General features: G+C 39.7%; 1 protein-coding gene across 1 annotated transcript in view; it reads left to right on the forward strand.

Annotated features, from left to right (window-relative positions):
* Window positions 1-22,854, forward strand: part of mRF1 (mitochondrial translation release factor 1) — an 80,185-nt gene that overhangs the window by 38,668 nt on the left and 18,663 nt on the right. The window contains exons 5-6 of the mRNA XM_067145240.2: window positions 4,756-4,873; window positions 22,511-22,647. Of these exons, the coding sequence (XP_067001341.2) occupies window positions 4,756-4,873; window positions 22,511-22,647 (255 nt within the window). The remainder of the gene's footprint in view (window positions 1-4,755; window positions 4,874-22,510; window positions 22,648-22,854) is intronic.

A 22,854-nucleotide genomic window follows, 5' to 3' on the forward strand; every position in this document is an offset into this window, starting at 1 on the left:
CAGATTGTCGGGGAAGTAGCTGGTAGACATGATGTACACGATTCCATCTGTCACTGGGACTTTCACCAGTCAGGCTAGGGATCCCAGAAACTGTGGACTCAACACAAATATCGGTCATTTTAGACATGTTCTCTTTCACCCCTTCTCAACCCCAATGCCGATGGTGGATGAACTACCACTTAAATGACATCCAGTGTATCACTATTCATCTCAGCGGCTCGGAAAACTATGGACTCTGCATTAATATTGGTAGTTTGTTATTATTATTTTTATATTTAACCCCTGACCACCCCTCACCTCTAGGGCTGCTAGTGGTGTCATACTCCTCAAGTATTTTTCTTCAGATAGTGACTCATCTGTGTACTAAGTTTGGCTGAGAGCTGTGCTGGAACATACACACATACATCCATTATCTCGGCCATTTTGGATATACTTTTTTAATCTCTTCTCAATCCTCATGATGATAGAGACTAAACTTAGACTTAAACGGCATCCGGAGTGTCACTATTCGTCTCAGTAACCCAGGAAACTATGGATTCGACATTAACCTTGGTTTACATGTCACCCCTGCCCGAAGGGATGTTAGGGATGTATTACCCCATAGTATATTTTTTGCAGATAGTAATAGCCTTTGTGTACCAAGTTTGGAACATCCATCCATCCGTCCATCCTGGTAATTTTGTACATTCTCTTTCAACACTTCTCAACCTCCATTTTGACTGGGGCTGAACTATGGCTTAAAGGGAATCTAGTGTCACAGTTCATCTCAGCAGCCCCGGCGACTATCGATTCAACACTGATATCAGTCTTTTCGATTATTTTTTTACATTTCACCCCCTCCCCTAGGGGTGCTACGGGTGTCTTGCCCCCACTGTATTTTTTACCCAGATAGTAAGTCATATTTGTACGAAATTTGGTTGAAAGCTATGCTGGAACATCACATACATCCATAATCTATCATTTTTGGACATTTTCTTCTCACCCTCTATGCTAATAGGGGCTTAACTTAGACTTAAACAGCATCCAGAATGTCACTGTTCATCTCAGCAATCCCTAAAACTATGGATTTTTCACTAATTTATTATTATTTCTATAAGCCACCCCATTCCCACTCCCACCGCTAGGGGTGCTAGGGGTGGCCTACCCTCACAGTGTTTGTCTTTGGATAGTAAGACATAAGTGTACCAAGTTTGGTTGAAATTGCTCCAGTGGTTTAGGAGGAGATATGGAAAGGTACTTCATAAAACAGGGTGATGTGTTCCCATCCTCCTGTATACAGCATTTCTTACTGGACTAACTGATACAGAGTAAGTCGCTGTTGCCTAGCGACAGTCTGTCCATCAACCACAAAATATAAATTTCATCTTTCTGTATTGACAGCTAAACTAATAGGGCTGATTGCAGAAATGATGACTAGTTTTAAGCCTTAGACAACGTCTACCTAAACAACGACTAAGTAGCACGCGGTCTTCCATTGCATAAGCAATGTTCAGCTGGTGTATAACTAGGCATCATTTAAAGTTTCAATATTGGTTCACGAATGGAGATAGAAGTATCCTTCATGCAACTCTTTGCTTGTTGCAACCAATGAAATTCGACGGTGCACGCACCGAACGCTAGTCAGCTGTTGTCTTCCTACACATTACTCAAATATTGTTAAGCATGACATCGTCTAAACACCGTTTCTGCAATCGGCCCATAATCTTTAAATCACTATAAGAATGATTTATTATTGAACAGTATCTTCCTTATTCAATACATTATGGTATGATGTAAATTAAAAAAACATTTCACATTTGTCACATCTATACATGTTTCGATCTTAATTAGACCATCTTCAGTAGATTGCTAAAAATTGAAACATTTAAAATTGAAGCAAGAATGATGTTGTGGACTGTTATCCATTTGTCATAATATCCTCTTGATGTTTCATTAGTTAAAAGTCTGCTCATTGGACTAGGCAGTATCTGATTATTAATTCATGTTTTGTGATTTGTTTGCTGCCAATAAGGATTACTATAATTGCATATGTCTTGGTGGTATAATTGCCTGGAATTAGAAAGTTAAAGTTTATTGAATGCCAAAGAAACACAAAAACTGTAGCCTCATGTGTTTGCGAGTAATAAAGTTGTGACTAACCTTCTTTGCCAGTAGAATGATGCGTTTACATGCGTGGTACTGTGCACACTAATGTGGTTTATCATTTATGCTGTAGGCTCAAGGTCATGGGGAGGAACGGTAGAAGGAGAGGGGACTGAACATGATGTGATTTTTAAAGGAACTGTAGGCAGAAAAGGTGAAGTTACCGTTGGTTGAGGGTGAGACTTTTCATTATAGGATGAAAATCTACAAAGAAGTGGAATAAAAGTTTCCATAAAGAATCCAATTTTTCGTTAATTTGGTTTTCTGTGGTATTTCATTTTCACAGCAGGCAATTGCTGGCTGGGGCTGTACCTTAATTAAGGCCACGACCACTTTCTTCCCACTCCTTGCCCTTTTTTGTGCCATCGTCGCCATAAGACCTGTCTGCGTCAGTGCGACATAAAGCCTATTATAAAAATAATAACTTATTTTATTATTATGTTAGGTTATAGTCTACTATTAAGGGGCTGCATGGCCGAGGCAGTAAAGGCGTGCTCGGTTCGCCCGGAAGGATGTGGGTTCAAATCCCCGTCAGGATGTCGTAAAATTTAAGAAACGATATTTCCACTTCCGGAGGTGCACATGGCCCTGAGGTTCACTCAGCCTACACCAAAAATGAGTACCAGGTTAATTCCTGGGGGCAAAGGCGGCCGGGCGTAGAGCTAACCACTCTACCCATCAAGTGCCGAGGTTAAGGATAGTGGAAGCCTTCACCTTCCTCCCCTCCCAGGGTCTACATGGCCTGTACGGAGATGACTTTGCTCTTTTTATAGTTAACTGTTATTGAGTTATTACGGTTATTCTATTCTCTGAGTTTGGTTAATTTTGACTGGAATATTTTGCTATTATACAACCTGTGACAAAGTTTGGTGAATAGTCCTGTACTATCAACATAGATGAACAATGCACGACAGTGACCTTACTGTCCTTCGAAATAGTCCCCCCCTAACTATGCACTGCTGAGATCGGCAGTACATGTCCTGGAATCTTTGCAAGAAGGCTTCCTTTGGGATGGTGTTCAAAAGCCTCGTTGGATGTCAGGAATATCATCAAATCTCTTTCCTTTCAAAACGAGTTTGAGTCATGGGAATAGGAAGAAGTCTGAAGGATTGAGATCTGGCAAGTACGGGGGATGTTCAAGTTGCATCACCCCCCCCTTTTTTTGCCATGAACTGTTTGATGATATTGGCTGTGTGTGGGCGAGCGTTGTCATGGACAAAAAACTATGAACTTTGTTGTGCGTACTGGGGTCGTACCCTGTGTAGACGTTTCATGAAATGAGTCAAAATTTCAATGTACCGTGCAGCATTCAACGTCGTTCCCTCAGGTAGAAATTCCTTGTGGATAATGCCTTGACTATCGAAAAAGGCAATGAGCATCATTTTGATGCGTGACTTTTTGGCTCTGACCTTTCTCCGACGAGGGGATCCCGGAGGACGCCATTCCATGCTTTGCTGTTTCATTTCAGGGTCGTACTTGAGACACCAGTTTTCACCTTCAGTAACAATACAGTTCAAGAAATTTGGTGTCGCATCCGCCGTTTCGACAAAATCCTGTGAAGCCTCTAAACGTGCCTGCTTCTGATCGTCTGTCAAGTGATGTGGCACAAGATAAGAACATGTTTTCCTCTTCACTAACCTCTGGGTAACGATTTGTCGCACGGATTCACGGTTAATCTGCAGTTCATCCGCTATCATGCGCATGATTTCGTCACTGACGGCGGTCGCTGGTCTTCCGCTACGGGGGTTGTCAAAAACACTAACGGCCTCCTCGAAAACAGGTGGACCACTTGTACACACACTTCAAGGAGAGTGCTTGATCTTCATAAACACGTACCAGCATGCGTTTCTTTCGGTGTCTTGCCAAGCTTAAAACAAAACTGTACATTGACCTTGTGGTCGTTCATGTTCCTGTTCGCAGTTCAGAACCAATGTACTAAACATGCACTGTGTCAAATAGGTCTTACATGGCACATACATGATGCTCAACTGAACAACGTTGGGAGCAGGTGGTCAAAACCTGCTGCTATACAGGTGCAGCGTTGTGTGTTGCCAGTGTTGCCGGATCGACCTTTCTGACTTCATTCACTGAGCTTTGTCACAGGTTGTATTTATGCTATTCTTGGAGTGTGGTTAATTTTTGATGGGAACGTTTTGTTATTATGGTTACACTATTCTTGGTTTTTGGTCATTTTCGCTTATTTCCCATATGCATTTCCATCACATTAACACAATCTGATTTATGTATTACTGGGCGAGTTGGCTGTGCGGTCAGGGGCACGCGGCTGTGAGCTTGCATCAGGGAGATAGTGGGTTCGAATCCCACTGTCGGCAGCCCTGAAGATGGTTGTCCGTGGTTTCCCATTTTCACACCAGGCAAATGCTGAGGCTGTACCTTAATTAAGGCCACGGCTGCTTCTTTCCAACTTCTAGGCGTTTCCTATCCCATCGTAGCCATAAGACCTAAGACCTATCTGTGTCGGTGCAACGTAAAGCCAGCAAAAAAAAAAAAAAAAAGAAAGGAAAATTTGCCATTATGCATTGTGTCATATTTTTCCCTTATGATAGCATTGCTATATGAAAGATACTACTGCTTTGGTTTTGTTAATTTTAGGTTGAAGTGGATCTGAAAGAAAAAGACTTGAAGATAGAAACTAAGAGGTCGAGTGGTGCTGGAGGTCAGCATGTGAATACGACAGATAGTGCAGTGCGGATCACTCATATTCCTTCAGGTGGGTGATGTTTCTGCACAAAAAGTGGAATGTTTTAATATATATACTGTATATGTATGTATGTTGGTTAATAGTTGTTATCCATTTCAATAAGGGGGTATGATAAATATAATAACTCTCATAAAAAATTGATTGTACACAGCTATTATCGTAGATCTTCCATTTTACCAGCCAACCAATCTCCGGTAAAATTTTAAACTGAGATAATACCCATTATCTGAGATAGTGTTGTTGGTGAATACAAACTTAACTGTTATCATGGTTTACGCAGCTTTAAACCAAGATAAGAGCTTTTACTCGCATTGGTGAATAAAGGCCTTTGTGTGTATAGTAATTATTTGTGATGACGAGAAGTGAAGGATGGAGTAGTCATGTTAAAACTCAAGTTTTAAAGAACAGAGCATGAACAACTAGTTCCAGCCAATCCATTTTAACGTGCTCAGAATAAACCAGCATTGTCAGCACACGTGCAGAAGTTGGTTGTGTTGATAAACTTCACTTTTCTTTGCAATGTCAAAATATTTGACTTGCACAGCGAGTTAGTAACATTTAGCTTTACCAATAATTACTGCTGTACTTTATTTCCAATTTAAATTTAGACTATGTCGCATCAAAGAGCACTGTATGCTGTATTTGTTTCATTACATATTAGCTAAAGAGCTGATATTGTTGATTGATAGATCGATCGTGGACTCATTTCTAGCAACAAGACAAAAATTTTTGCCGACTGACATTCATTGTATTTTTCCATTTCCAATGCTCTATGTTGAATTAGATCATGTGAAACACTTTTTGTTCTTTTACAAATAGCTCGTGGATAGCTGGAATATCTAATTGAAAGAGAAAATCATAGTAACGAGGAATATAATCAAGATTATGCAATTAATAAATTCCTAGGTGGATAAAAGAACGTGCGACACACTTAGAGGTCTACGACAACACTAATTTTCAAACACATTTGAGGTTATCTAAAGCTTTGACACTGCCAGTCTTATCGCAGATTGAACATGACCTGGAATTCCCAATAAATAGGTAAGACAAATTCTCGATCATAGCTTATATCTTGTACGGTACTGTAACCGTACGTATGTACGATCCCCGAGTTTTTAGGTTAGGAAATTTTCGTATATAGTTTGTTAGGTTAAAATCATGTAATTTTGTTTATTTACCATGTAAAAACGTAATATTATAAGAAGAATGTATAGTTAGGGAATATTGCATATGTTCATCATTATATTTTGTATAAATTTCCGTTTGGGTAAGAGTCTGTAAATATGGCCTAGCCGTAAGGATTGTGCAACCGGGAAAACTGCGACTATATCGGGAAGGACGGTTGAAGTCAGTTGGATGTGTTGCAACAGGTGGCTTGAAAACACGGGGTACGGCAGGTTGTATCGGTTGAAGAATTGGAGTGAATCTATGTGGACATACATGAGTGGACGGTCTATGTCACATCATATACTCGATAGCCAATGCGAGGGCTTTGTTTTGAGCGAGGTTTGGGTTGACAAAGTGACGCGGGAAGAAGTGCCGGTGTGAGCGTTGCTACCAGTGAACTTTTCAGGACGCGATAACCACGTGTAGCAAGCACATATAAGTGGATACGCGTGTGCGGCGAGTCATTCTGATTCTGATTCTCATTGTGTTTCTGACTCTGATGCTGATACTGTGTGTTTCTCATTTGTACTGGTCTGCGGGAGCGACGTATTTGCGCAGTTTGCTATACGATCTGCTATTGTACGTGAGTATCTGTTACGGAATGATCATGGTATAATCTCAACGACTTACCGGCTTTGCAGTGGACTTTCTGTAAAAGAAAGTGTTTGTTTGGAACTTGTCACCCGAGTATGCAGCTTCAGTTGATGAAGAATTTTGCTATTTGCTTGCCTCTGGAGATGTAACACTTTCTGTCCAGCCAGCAATTGGAAAGAATTCAAGACGTCGACGAAGAAGTGTAAATAAGGTTAGGGATGCTCGTCTTAAGAAGGTTGCATCCATATGTAGAGAAATAGTCGTCGTACTTTTCTCTACCAGATTAGAATTCACGGTAACAGTGGAGTGCGAAGGGGTTCTTACCTGGAGGTATGTTAAAAGTATAATGATGTTCTATGTTTATTGAAGATTTTAATGATGTGTAATTTGCCTTTGTAAGACGGCAAACGAGTAAATCTCGTGAAGAGATGATTTTGTTGGGTGGTATTGTGTACATTAGCTCTATGTAAACAGCAAGCACTAAGTGGGTTGCATAAGTGTTTATTTTTTGGTGTTTGTCACATATTAGTTCTTATTCTGGGAGTAAAGTCATAGAATCAAACTTTAAGTGAGTCTTTTGTCAGTGGAGTAAGGCTGAACCTGGCATGTTACCCAAATTTAATTTCAGGGGTTATATAGCAAACAGGTAAGGTTACAAAGCAAGTCTGGAGCCTCGTCAGCCTGATGACCGTCGCCTTGAGAGAGAGAGTGGCTCGTTGCTCTACACAATTAAATATTCCTGCAATTGTTTTGCAGGTGGCACCCATTATCCTTGTTATTTACACTTATTTGAGTCAACGTTTATCTGTTCAGTATTTCAATAAATTGCAAAAGTTACAGTACACGATTGGGTATGATTTGTTAATGAAGAACTAAGGAATGCTGCATATTTTTTGAGTGAAGTAAGTTGCACAATTTATTTCGTGGTTATTGAACGACAAGTGACAGTCATCACCCACAAACAGGCATAACCAAAAAGGTAGATTAGGAATTGTTCTCTTATTTTAGTACAGTGGAACCGTTTTTGGAGGGACCACAGAAAAGAACGTACAACACGGGAAAACGGAAAATCCGGGAATGAATGAACCATCAATAATTTGGCTAAACATAACAAAAATGAAATATGCATAATTATAATTATACTCCTAAACCAAACCAAACTGCATCCCCAATGGGCCTTCCGTCTACCAAGCGACCGCTGCTCAGTCCGAAGGCCTGCAGATTACGAGGTGGCGCACGGTCAGTGTGATGAATCATCTCGGCCATTATTCCTGGCTCTCTAGACCGGGGTTGACATCTCACCATTCGATGGCTCCTCAATTAAAGGTAATCGTAGAATGAGTGAACCTGGAACCAGCCCTCATATCCAGGTAAAAATGCCCGACATGGCTGAGAGTCAGACTCGGGCCCTCCGGGTGAGAGACAGACAAGTTAGACCGTGGACCAGTTTCAAACATTAATTACAGGTACGTGACTTAAAAATTTTGAAACTTTACATTCTTTTTTACCGGGGAACCTTCGTCAGTTTTCTGTGAAAACATCTTTCAGTTCAGCAAGTTTGATCAGCCAAACTCTTTGAAAAATCTGATACTGGTAACGCCAAGCCAAACAACAATCAACAACGAGTAGTTTTTAATTCTCTAACCTAATAAAATAAAGCACATTATATACAAAAGTGCCCAATATGATGGCGAAATCCCGTTTTTTAATCTTCCATTGTAATTTGGTCACCGGTATACTGTTCGTATACACATGGTTTATGAAGAGGAATAGCCATAAGATCAGCCGATATAGTTGGGTTGGACAGTATAGAACACTCATTGATTTTATAATAACAGACCGGGAATGGGGAAGATACATCATAAATACGAAGATAATTTCCAGTTAAAGTATGGAAGGTGATCATTAGGACCCGGATTTTTAGGTTCTTAAAAAACCACGTTTTAGTTTTTAAATAGCTCAAAATAGGTTTTTTAGTGTTTTATCCTCCTGAAATAGTTGTAATGATCATTTCAATCATTACTATAATTATACTATTCATTCAAACTTTTTTTTGCAGTCGCTTAAGTGTGGCCAGTATCCAGTAATCAGGAGATAGTGGGTTCGAACCCCACTGTCGGCAGCCCTGAAGATAGTTTTCCGTGGTTTCCCACTTTCACACCAGGCAAATGCTGGGGCTGTACCTTAATTAAGGCCACGGCCGCTTCCTTCCCGTTCCTAGGCCTTTCCTATCCCATCGTAGCCATAAGACATATCTGCGTCGGTGCGACGTAAAGCAAATGATGACTTGCCTTTAGGCATTGCTACTTGTGAGATGCGTAAGCTTCTTAAACTGCCTTCAATAATAACTTGATTTATAGGGAAAATTAGTTTTAGTCTGTCGCATAATAGTGTGTATAGAGCTAAACAGCCGTAGCTGGCGGTAGTCGACCGTACACAATGAGAGATACACTGAAGCTGGCAAGTTAGGCGGGCTTGTACCTGCTACATACAGATCAGCGAATGCCCGGGGGTTGTCTCTTGTTTTGTGCTGTACCCTAGTGGAATAGTATCGTATCACGTTGTTTCGCTCTCACTAGTTATACTTACAAACCACTTCCAGTTCCAAACCATGAAGTCATTTCAAAAAGTAGTGCATAATGTTTATTTAAAAAAAAATAAATTCAATTTCGTTAATATTTGGTACTTCTATTTCAAAATAACGTAATACTGTCTTGAATAGCCCATTTAGTTTTTTTTAAGGTTTTAACATCTTATTTAGTTATTTTTAGGTTTTATAATATTCGAGTAATTTACTCCAATGGTAATGAAATGGATAAGTAAGTTAAAATACTGCAGTTAGCTAGCAAGGAATAAAATAGTTTAAAACCTAAAAATCCGGGCCCTAGTGATCATAGATTAATTGTAGAATTAAAACAAGTAAAAATCCCTAAAATTGTATTGAAGAAGAAACCAAAGATAGGATTTGGGAATTGGAGGAGGAGGAGGATAAAGGAATGGCATTCCAAGATTGTATAAAAAAGAAGTTGCCTAACACGGAAGTACGAAGTGGAGAAGAAGAGTGAGACAATTTAAGACAGACATTTGTGGAAGCAGCAGTTGAGGTATGTGGGAAAACAAAAGCAAGGGTTAAAGGAAAGGAGACACAGTGGTGGACAGACAAAATTAAAAAAAAAAAAAAAAGAAATAAAAGAAAAAAACAAGGTGAAGAAAGAGATGGATAAGGAAAAGCAAAAAATGTATCAGAGGAATGCGAATAAGATAGAAAGGTTACATGTGGAATACAAAAGATTGAAACTACAAGTAAAGAGGAGTATCAAGGAAGAAAAGGAGAAATGTTGGGGAGAGTTTACCAACAAAATTGAGCAAGATAGTCGAGGAAATCAGAGTAATAAAATCGAAAAGAATAAATCAAGGCATTAGAGAGAAAAGATGGATCCATAGTACATGACGAAAAAGGGGTCTTCAGAAGGTGATGGCAATTTTGAAACACTTTATAATGAGGATGACTGCTTGGAGGAAGAAGGAGATTAAAAAAATGGAAATAATAAATGGAGAAAAAGAAGAGAACATGATAACATGGTTGGAACTTGTAGGGCAGTGAAAGCAATGACCAAAAGTAAAGCAAGTGGAAAAGACGAATTGATTGCTGATATGATTAAGGCAGCAGGAAGCAGTGGACTACAGTGGCTATACAGAGCCCTCAGTGCCATATGGAAGGATGAAGGGATACCTGAAGATTGGCAACAAGGAAGCATTGTACCATTGTTCAAAAAAGGAAATAGGAAGAAATATGAAAATTATAGAGATATAACCCTATTTACACATGGACTAAAAATAATGGAAAAAGTCATAGACAAAAGACTGAGGGATATAATAGAAACACAGTTAGAGAAAGAACAATATGGCTTTAGACTGAATAGATCAACAATAGACTTGATATTTACAGTGCAAACGATAATAGAAAAACGTCTGGAAAGGAATAAGGAAATCATATTCGTATTTTTAGATTTGGAAAATGCTTATGATACAGTTAAGAGACAACATGTATCGGAATGCCTCCTGAAAAGGACTGTATCAAAATCATTCATTAACAAGATAAAAATGTTGTATCATGAGAGTAAAAGCAGTGTACAAGTGGGGAGTGGTGACTCTGAAACATTTTATACAAAAAATGGTCTCAAGCAAGGAAGTGCACTGTCACCATTATTGTTTATTATATTGATGGCTGAAATCATAAAACGTGTAAAACAGAGTATCAGTAGTGATGAAGTGAATGTTTTGATTTGCAGATGATGTGGTGATTTGGTGAACAGGAGAAAAGAAGTACAACGGAGACTGGACATTTGGAATGAAAATCTGAAGGAGTTTGGAATGGTAATTAGTAAAAAGAAAACTGTAGTCATGTACTCTGGAAAAGAGAAGCCAAGTGAACGTAGACAAAGAGAACGGTTAGAGAATGTAGAACAGTTTCAATATCTGGGTAGCATTATTAATGGAAGTAATGAAATCAACCCTGAAATGAATAACAAACTAAGTGAAGGTACAACATTTTATCAAGTCAGAGAGCTTTTATGGGATGACAAAGTACCAGTGGCGAAGCTATTAGTTAATGAATGGGTAGGCAGGAAATCTTACCGTAAAGTTTTTAATAGGGTAGTTCCAAACATCGGCTGGCCCTGCGGTGTAGGGATACGTGCCTGCCTCTTACTCGGAGGCCCCGGGTTCAATTCCCGGCCAAGTCAGGGATGTTTACCTGGATATGAGGGCTGGTTCGAGGTCCACTCAGCCTTCGTGATTAGAATTGAGGAGCCACCTGACGGTGAGTTGGAGGCCCCGATCTAGAAAACCAAGAATAACGGCCGAAAGGATTCGTCATGCTGACCACACGGCACCTCATAATCTGCAGGCCTTCGGGCTGAGCAGCGGTCGCTTGGTAGGCCAAGGTCCTTCGGGGCTCTTGCGCCATGGGGTTTGGTTTTTAGTTCCAAACGTTGAGTTTTCTTGGTTGCAAAAGGGTCAATCACACGGTCCTTCAATACTTCATCACTCATCAATTCCTTCACAAGCTTTTTCTCGACAGAAATGGTACTAAGACTGCTGAGGGGCCGATGACCTCGATGTTATTCCCCTTTAAACAACAAGCATCATCATCAAGACTGCTGAGTCTTTCATTGTTCTTGTATTGCGCAAGTATGTCTTTATCCTCTTCAGAGTGCTCATACTCCTTTCCAGAACCTCTTTTTGAGGTTCTGCTAAAAAAATTAATGAAACGCCATCAGATTATGAATGAATGAAGAGCCTGACTGATTTTATTGTTTTGGAGCAATGGAGAAGAACGAGGTTTAACTTGTGGGCAAAACAGTGTAGAAATATTGCCGTTGGGCAAACTTGGTTAACGAAATGCTCAACACTCCCGTGCTTTCCGGCCATTGACATACAACTTTATCAATTACTCCCCACTTTCGGAGAATGTTGACAATTAATTCTGATAGCCTGATGCGGTCTTATCAATCGAAACATCATAAAAGCCTATGAGTCTTTCTGTAGGACCCTGTTTTGAGCAGAACTGGAATATTACACTAACTTGAGATCTGTCTGATACATCTAAGGTCTCATCTGCTTAAATACCAATGAAATCACAAGAATCTAAATCTGCTTTGATTGTCTCCTGAATTATGGCAGTTTCAGACTCAATTCATTCTGGATTTTGCTTGATCTGCCTTTAAAGCCCGACATGGACTGGATATGATTTTGAATGTGTTGTTCCTGTTTTGAAAGAAGATCTAACAACTGTAGGTAATTGCCCCTGTTGATCGAGTCTTCCCCTTCAAAATGACCTTGAAATCCAAGCTCCTGTTTCCCAAGAAACACGCAAGTCTCTCAAGAATAAGCAGATTTTGTTTCATGACTTCTTGCACCTTCAGATAAAGAATGTTCTATCCTCCCGCGCCGCAGTAAACCGAATTTCTCTTCATTCTGAATATGTTTATTTGAATTTTGATACTTCTCTGCTTTTCTAAGAAAGGTTTTTGTAATGATTATCCCATTTAAAGTCCATTCCTTTTCACCACCAAACTAAAGACTCTTTATAACATAAACGCTTCTTGCTTTCGGAATAGGCTGTTAACAATGAATTGAAATTTTCTCGGTACTTTACAGTCAAAATACTTAATATCCAAATTAGGCATACATCTTTTGTTTTTGGCTTCACACTTCTCTTCGTAAGTCCAAGATGAGAACTGTTTTACGGTTTAAAGTGTTTGAAAGACTTGTAAGTTCCCGAAAGGGCCTACTTTATTTTAATGAGTTTCAATTGGATGATGTCAGTCTTGTTTTACCCAACTAACAGACCCTGTCTGAATTGTCACAGATAAAGCCAATAATGCATTGATTGCCTACTAATTCAAAAGAATAACACACAATTAACAATACGGTATTTCATTGTCAGCTTCGCGCGGGGAGTTTCTGCACTGTCAAATAGCAGACGAGACGTGCCTCTCTGGGGTCTAGACCTTACGGAGAGAGGAGTGCGGGCGGTAACCTATCTTTCCTCCACCACCACGCTCCAGTCACCAAGCTGAAGGAAGGGAAACAAAACAAAAAGTCCTGGGTGGGACAAGTTACAGACTGCCTCCCAGTCAGAACAAGTAGTCTGCTGTCGCCATCTAGTGGGGCGATCAGCGAAGCACATCATCTGCTGTCATCATGTACCACATGTGAAATAGAGATTATTATTGATTTTACACAATAAGAACAGTAGACAAATTTGTTACGATATTTATGTAACATATGGACTAGAAACGCTTGCAACTAATAAGAGACAAGATAGTAAGATTCAAGCAGTAGAAATGAAATTTTTAAGAACACCTGTTAAAAAAACAAAAAAAGATAAAATTCAAAATATTAACTCATTGCGGACCGTGGACGGCGTAAGACGTGCAAGCTTGCTCTTATGCTGCGGGCTGTGGACGGCGTGAGACGTTTAATGTTCCGCGCGAAGCAATGCTGTTTATATTCGTCATCTATGCATTCTTACACCTTAGTCAGCGTTACTGGTTGTAGCAGGAAGTTGGTTGACCTTGTTGAAATAACCCTCGCGTTGAGTGGGCTCATGTTTAACTCAGCAGTTTTTGCTGGAAAATCTCAGAACTTCCTCGCGCGTCAAGTCGGTACTTGATATTCCAATGCGGTGCGTGTCGTTCTTACCGAGTGTAGTATAATGGCTTATAATACAAAGTTTTATACGGAAGATTAATTATATGATATTGTTTACAATGATTATTCTGGTGTTGAACTTATTCCTGAAATAGACTCAGATAGTGAAAGTGAGAGTGACGAAGAAATACCGATTCCCGAATCCGATATGCTTATAGAGAAAAGTGAAGTGCCTGATACATATCATCCTAGTTATTGTCCACCCGTTCCACCATTTACAGAGAATTCAGGTATAAAAGTTCAAATAGAAAATAAGCAGGATATTTTGAGGTACGTGAGTATTTTCATGAATGACGAATTTTATCAGTATGTGTGTGAACAGACCAATCTACACGCGAGTCAAGTGATAAGTGCGGCGCCCCAGCCTTTCCCAAAGAATTCGATCATCCAATCGTGGATACCGATTAGTCCAAAATCCTGATATAAAAATGTACTGGACCGAAGACCCTGTTATTCATACTCCGATATTTTTCTAAAACAATGTTCCGAATACGCTTCCTTCATATTCTTTCATTTCTTCACTTCGGTGACGGTAATCATTATGCCGAAAATACAGATAGGCTGTATAAAATTAGATGTATTTTGAAACCTGTCACACCAGATATCACACCTTAAATATTCACAAGAAGTAAGCACAAAGTATCATTATTCTAACATTTATAGTTTAGGAGTAATTGTAAATTGTATTAGGTGATGTACGTCAAGAGGGCCGGGCATGAAAATGGCCCGTCCAGGCATTCAAGTGTCCCGTTCAGAAGCAGGTACTGAACGTGTGAAAATCAGAGAAGAGCTAAATATAGAACTGTTAGTACAGAACATACAGAAAGCAAGACTGAGATGATTCGGACATGTTAAAGGAATGGGAAAGGAACGGGTAGCAAGAAGGAATTGGAAAGAGAAGCTAAGGGAAAGAGACCAGTTAGAAGACCAAGAAGAAAGTGGACGGATCAGATTTGGAAGGACATTAGAGAAGCTAGATTGAATGTGGCGGAATTAATGGGGCAGGAAAGTGGAAGGACAGAAAGGAGTGAAGGAGGCTTGTTAATCACACTCGGGCGACTGGAGTGGGACATTGGTGGTGGTGGTGGTGATGATGATGATATACTGTTCGTAGTCAGTTTATGGAAATCTTGTACTGCGTAAATTAGGCCTACATCGACTTTTAAAGGTTATGTTGAACTCGAGAATATGGTTTTGAATGTAAGTATCGATTCTCAAGTTCTCGAATGCATTATATTCAATTCTGCCCGTCACTAATTACAATCAAATTGGATTCACTAATTACAATCAAATTGGATTGAGAAAAAAATATAATCTAAACTTCAGAAATTACGGTTATTCATTACCTTGAGCTCAGCTGGAAAGCGCACTCGTTACGCAAGTCTGTACGAGTGCGAAATGATACAACTGTAACGTGCGCAAATAAAACGACTGTGGTTTTTATAACATTTTAACACAAGAACTGAAATTCCCTATCTTATATTAGGACCAAAACAGTAATAGGCAATCCCAAAATCTCCCATGGCTTTATGTGCCGGTGTGTAAGGTGCAACATCCGTTCTGGTCTCGATAACATAATCGTATATGATAACATTAAAATACTAAATTTGTGTTAAGAAGGAGCAGTTTCGATTCCTGCCTGAAAGCCCAGTGACTATAAGCGCCAAAAAACCTGTTCCGCGATACCGTCTAAAAAAAAAAAATTATATATAACGCTGGACATAATGTTGATGGTCCCCTTAGTGTAGGAAATGAACACTGGAACCTATCACAAGGGGTCTGATACGCAAGTAAATACGGTACTTCACTCAAGAAATAAGGCAATTTACTTCTTTAGTTCTTCATTAAAAAATCATACCCAATTGTGTACCCTTGTCTTAAGTTAGTACTGTACAAATATGCATGTTTAGGTAACCACTACGCTTATCCATACCTGCCAACTTTTACGGTTTGTCCATAAAATTTACTGAAAGACAGTGTGTTTTATGGTTTTACTGGTGAACTATTAATATTTTATGATTTTACGCATCAAGATTTTCTTTTTTAAATTCATGCCAGAACAAGCCACCGATACATGCTGTGTGACCTGCGAATTTTTGATAGATCGCTCCGATTTATGTACATCCGATCGTTACATCCTTCGACTGGAAATACGTGATGCGTCCTGTATCCCGGTCGATCAATATCGGTTTGTTTGTATTGAAATAGACTGACTTGTGGGTAACAGTTTGCTTGTTCTTTGTGTTGATTTGTTCGATAATAACCTTTACCTTCTTCGAGGAACGGATAATGCGAGATTTTTACGACGTGATTTAATTAGGATGCTCACAGTACCGCGTAATTTGAATGAATAATCCGGGAAAATGCAGTTTCTGGGAACGTATAATTGAGATTCTACTTACTGTATAGGCCTTTTCAACTCGGTTCATGCCTTATCTTATGAAATGTAAATATTACAGTTATGAATACATTTACCGTTCATTTATACGTGTTTTAATTACATATTTCATATTACAAATTCTGTTATTTTGCTTAACTGCATTCATCAATTCAATTTTTATGTACTTTTACACGTTAACTACGAACTGATCTCGCACTAGCATTAACATACTAACAAAGTAATGCAAAAAAAAAAAAAAAAAACAGATTTTTTGCAATTCAAGTTCGGTATCTTTGCTGTATTACAAGTAATCATTTTCCAGCATTGTGGTTAGACAGCCAGGCAGTAGTCATGACAGTACTGTTTTCAATAATTGCTGTAGTCAGTAACTTGGTTCTTCTCAGACAGTGAAGTAAATGGTATCTGTTGCACTTTTGGTCACACAGTTCACTAATACACTTGTCATAGTTTGCCTTTCTCCATTTTCTGTTTATCATTGCCTCTCTGGAATATAATTCTTCCCAGATACCAGACCTTTACTTCTGTCTGTCACTTACATGTTTCTCTGAAGCGGTGGTAGCTAGGAGCTGCAGTCTCACTTTTAGATCCACTACGAAGAAAAGTTATCTCGCCAGTTCATAAACTAGCCTTGTTGGTGTAGACTTCTCTACACATGTTGCTGAAGTGATAGAAGTAATGCTAGTAGCATACTGAAGGCTATCATCAGTGATTATTTCACAATTGGTTTTGGGGTTAATTTAGTTCCTCCTAATTATGTGAGCGGGTATGTTGCACATAAAGCTTTGAAAATTTTAAACTGCAATCAGTATTCGTGGTATGTAGCTTTTGGCCCAGTGGCGAAATGAGCGGAGGAGGAATCTGTTACTATGGTTTCCAACGGTCATGGAGGCAGATGAGGTCATGAAGGCGCACCTCAGTAGTACTTTGAGTCTGCGGCAGTTCGTTGCGGTCTCAGTGTTTGATCCTGCATGTCTCATTCCATATGTACCGCAGGACACGACTCAAGTTCACAGTGCGTGGGTCACTTCATGGCATGCTGAGATCCATCCTAAACAAACCCACGCCAGTGGCACTTCTTCCAGATGTTACTTACTACTTCCAGAGTCCAGCGGTGATGGGATATGGAAGGTGGGGGCAGGTTACGGGTGAAACTCAAAGCCCCTAGTTCGGACCTGCATGTTGGCAGCGGATGTGTGATGGTCGTCTCCCTGAGACCCCGTCCGTGACTACTCAGGAATTCAGTCCTGCATCTGTGTTTGGGCAGGCCTGTTTATAATAAAAAATAATGTTATTTGCTTTACGTCCCACTAACTAGTCGTACATTTTTTTGGAGATGCTGAGGTGCCGGAATTTAAGGTGGAAACACATTACTGTCTGTTCACGTGAGTTTGCGCGTATCGTGACGCAATCGAACATGTCCTGAAATATGTGCTATGCCTTTTTCACAATATACGAAATGTAGAGTGATCACACTGCATTCATGTCACGGCTGTTCACGTCGGCTGACATCATTGTGATGTAGAATCTGGTGACAGCACTCCTCACGTGGAGCACATTTTTCTGTTCTAGCACATATCTGGCGACGTGAGGTGTGAATAGAAGCAGTTTCTTTTAGCGATATGGAAGAAATGTTAATTGAATTGGTGCGGGTGCATGAGTATCTGTATGACATAAGTTCGATTAACTATAGAAACTAGCAAATGCGGCACGAGGGATGGAACGAAATAGGAAAGGAATTAAACATCACAGGTGAGTACTAAAATGTACTAATTTTAATAGGTATTCAGTTGTTCAAAACAGTCCACACTCTTACTTATGATTATTATCACAATAATAATAATGTAAATACTACACAAATTATCCTGTTGAATTCGAGATCGGTGAATAAACGTTTATTGTTTGATCTATTCACTACCGCACAGTTCTTTTCTTTCAATTTATTCCTCCATGACAAACGATTCGCGATTCCCATGGCGCAGTGCCTTCAGGCAAATTGAAATGATTTTTTAAATTTTCTCGTATTTGAAAAGCTTCCTATAAAGGATTCCTCCGAATCAGTTGCAAATGCAGAGTATCCTTCGGCCAACAATTTCATCCTTGATGAGATTCTGTAAGTAGTTGAATTCCTCTTTTTTCAGCCTGAAGTACATCTGAAATCTTTCTAGATGCCCATTCAGCTCCGTTACCAAATTGTAGTATTTACGCTTTTCTTCCCTCCACAAATTAGTTTCATGTACCCACTGTTGTTTGTGACAGACAGTACTCTTGGTAAGAGAAACAGCACAGGCAATTAAAAGATAATCAGAATCCGATGAACTGGATGTACTACCGTAGCTTGCCATCAGATGAAGTGTACTGTGATCTGTGAACATTAGGACATTGTGTTTCCTGTCTTCACGCCACATGCATTGACATCATCGACCTCCTCTCCAATGCAGATTCAGCTCAGTGAGAGTTCACGTTAAGTGACAGTAGTGTGTTTCTGCCTTTAGTCCCACAGGAGTTCTTTTACGTGCCAGTAAATCTACCGGTATGAGGCTGACATATTTGAGCACCTTCAAATACCACCGGACTGGGCCAGGATCAAACCTGCCAAGTTGAGGTCAGAAGGCCAGTGCCTCAACCATCTGAGCCACTCAGCCCGGCCATATGGGATTACTGCTGCCTACCCCACTTGGGGAGCGCCCTAGAAAAGGTGGTCTGAATATCGGCAATCACATCTTATGTCTGGCCGGGCGGCCGCACCCTGCAGGTCACCCCTCATGCGGTCAGAAATCAAAAGCAGGAAGGAGTCACACTCTGAAAATTGGAACATGGAATGTGAGAACTTTACTAGATGTGTCAGATAATGTCAGGACTGAGAGAAGAACAGCTCTCATTACCCATGAGCTCTCTAGACTAAACATTGATGTTGCTGCTTTGAGTAAAGCCAGACTGTCCACAGAAGGCAAAATTACTGAGTTTAGTTCAGGATATACCATCTTCTGGAAGGGAAAGGAGGAGCAAGAATATTGCATCCATGATCTGGGATTTGCTGTGAAGACTAAACTGGTTATTGATCACCAACTTACTCCCACTGCAATCAATGAAAGACTTATGACTCTCCGCATCTTACTCTAGAAAAGCTGGAGTGGGTTATGGAAAAGACAACATCGCTGAAAGTGAAGAGTTGGATGCAGAAACAAAGGAGAACTGGAAGCATTTGTGTGAAAAGTTGGATGTGCCTACAAGTGTAAATGGTACTGATTATGCCAACGTGGACTATGATGTGTTAGTGGATAAGGAAATCACTGAAAAAGAGATTGTGGCAGATATTATAAGTGACAGGAATCCGTGTGATGAGGTAGAAGAGGAAAATATGCCTCAAAGTGTTCAACAGAGTTTGACTATTGTGCAGGCAACAAACATGGCACATAGTCTTCAGGATTTTCTTCTGTCACAAAGTGATGTGCAGGAATCTGTGTCAGATTCAAGTGCAGTGGTTGCTGACTACCTTGAATATTCATTTGTGTCTGGGAGAGTTCAGAAAAAAATCACCCTTGAATTCAAGGGAAATAATGTGTTCTGGGGGCAAAAGCTCAAAAGAACAGATAACAGCTCTTTTGTGCACCAGCTCCACTGGGACGGATAAACTGAAGCCTCTCATTATTGGGAAGTTTGGGAAGCCAAGGTGCTTCAAGGGAATACAACATCTACCTTGTGAATATAGGCACAACAACAAGGCATGGAAGACATCAGTGATCTTCGAAGAGTGGTTGTTGTACCTGAAATGTCAGATGAAGGCCGAAAAGAGGAGGATTCTTCTCATCTTAGACAACTGCTCCTCTCACAATTGTGTACCTCACCATTTGGAGTATGTGAAAGGTGTTTTTTTTTCCCCCCTCCAAATACTACCTCACTTCTGCAGCCACTGGATCAGGGCATAATTCATGTGGTGAAGTGGCATTACAGAGCTTGTGTGGTCTGGTGCATGCTATGTAACAGTGCCTCAGAGAGAGACATTAATGTCAACTTACTGGAAGCAATGCAGATGTTCAGTGCTGCATAGAGATCGCTGAAGGAAGAGATAATCAGGAAAGTTTTACTTCTTCAGTTTTGAGTTTGACTCTCTCCTGCTCTAAACGAAGAGAGTGAAGCTCCTTTTTCCGTAAGTGCTCCTGGGTTGCTTCCTCTGTGCACTTAGTTCTTGCCTCAGCTTTCAGCTTATGGACTTTTGCCAAGGGTTGTTATGATTTGTTAAGCACTGGTCTTCTTCACTTAGCCCACCTGGAGAAACTGAGGACATTGAAGGGGCTGTGGAAATGTTCAAATCTACAATGGTCACTTCAGGATTATGTTGGGTATTCAGACCAAAGGCTGGTTTGATCCTCCACAGCTCCACCAACAGCTGTCATAAAGAGCCTAGGCATCACTGAAGAGGCGTATTAGGGAAATGAGGAGTGAGGTAGTTTCCCATTGCTTTCCTCACTTCAGGGAAATCATTAGGAACAGTAACACAGCCTGTAGTTTGTTTTAGAGCTTGATGTATTGATGACTTCAGCATGTTTTTAGTATACTCGCACCAATCGAATTGCACTGGTTCAACCTCAAAATTAAACTCTCACCCACATCTCTCTGCCAGCAAGACTACAGTACCATTGTTCATAGTTGTTAACCTCTAATGGTTCACTATCGCCATCATAGGAGTTCTACTGAAGGGCGAATAAGATCTACTACTCTTTCCAGGATTTCCATCTTTCTGTCTGCTGATGTTTTCCTGCCAGGTTTCTTCATATTGTCCCAAACTGTCTTTAAATTTGGAGCATTCTGAACAGATTCATTTCCTTGAGAATTAAATTAATTTCCTATTTTTCCCTACCAACCATTTTTCATCTGCATCGTCACACCATTGGTTTTCTTATTTTCTATAATGTGAATATTGTCAGCCACCAAATTAATGTACATTTCCTTCTGGAAAGTCATATTAGGCTTCTTCCTTCGTTTTTGCAGCTCAAAAGTGGACATGATTTACGACAAATTTAGGAAAAACAGCACTATCACAAAAAGTTCAAAACCACTGAACAACTTGCATACTTTTCGCTAATGGCGGCAGCGCGTGGTTATTTGTTTTCCATGCATCAGTTTGAAAAATTTTAGGTTCAAATTCACATTGAAACAAATCTTAGTTTTTTAAACCAAGATAATAAATTCTGTGGTGAATACGGAAGTGAGCGTTATCAGAGTTTTGGAAGTCTTGGTGAATACAGGCCTAAAACTACTCCATGCTGTCATCTGCATACACACATGTTAAGGAAATAATTGCTATGCTTCACAGTAAGTGTACAGTATTGTAATGTTCAGCACAACTGAGTGTGCAACTGTTGAACAAAATTTATTATTTTTATTGGGTACAGCAATCCATCCAGTTTTAAGATTTTAAATATCTACTATTATAAGACGATTTGAAAATCCTTTAAGCATGGATCTTTTTTCTTTTCAAAATTTTAGAGAAAAACTGGGGAATGCTGTGGTATCCATTACATGAATAAATATGGTATGTAGGCCTAAAAGTTGTAACATCATGTAGGCCTAAAAATAATGTTCACCATACAAAATAGGAACCTCCCTCATACTTTTTGCAGCAGAAAAAAAAAAAAAAGAACAGGATGGGGACTAAGTATGGTAAATAGGTGAGAGATTATAATGCTGATATAAAACAAGCAATGCAGGACAAATAAACAAAATGAAAAGCCATACGGGTTTCTATATGTAATGAAAAGTGAACAAACAAGTGTATGACAAGCGTGTCATGATTATCCTGTGTCTGTTTTCTTTTTTTCTATCATCCTTCATATTTCTCCTCTCTGATGTAGGTCCTTACAGATGTTACTGTGTTCCTTTTCTGTTAGAGAGAAATAATCCTTAAACCTAGAAAGGAGGGTAAGAAGATCCAGGCATAAGCACTATGACAAGCTAGGATGGGTAGAAGATGCAACAAGAAGGAGAAACAAAGGCAAATACAAAAATACATAAGAACACAGACAAACTCCATATCTTCATAGGTGGGTCTTCTCCTCATCAAACCCAGCCAGTCTGGGTCTCTGTCCTCTGAGCCACCAATGAACTTGTTTCTGCTTTCTATCAGCAGGATTCTCCTTTCTTGATGTAGGATGTATAGAATAAAAATAAAGTGTGATAACATACATAGAAAATTACATTATACATATAAAATTAAAACTCTTTTTACAGTATTTGTCCTGAGATGTTTTTGGTTGTTTTTATTTCAGGAATAGTTGTTGAAAGTCAAGTTGATAGGTCCCAGATTAAAAACAGACAGCATGCTCTACAGCGACTAAGAGCAAAGCTCTATCAACTGCGGCTGGATGAACAATTAGCTCAAGCAAATGCTACCCGTAAAATGCAGGTTTGTTAATTCATTCATTTAAGTATGTGTTTTGCTATGCTATACTGCAGTGCTATATATATATATACAGGGTGAAGTGTAATTCGCGCACTCGGGCGTCGCAGCTCGACTCCTCACATGCCAGCAATAAAAAAATGTCTCTTACAAAATTTCATCTTGCGAGTATATCCGGCAGAAAAACGACGTTGAAGATTAGCAATCTGGCAA

This window comes from Anabrus simplex, chromosome 4, assembly GCF_040414725.1.
Source record: "Anabrus simplex isolate iqAnaSimp1 chromosome 4, ASM4041472v1, whole genome shotgun sequence".
NCBI lineage: Eukaryota > Metazoa > Arthropoda > Insecta > Orthoptera > Tettigoniidae > Anabrus > Anabrus simplex.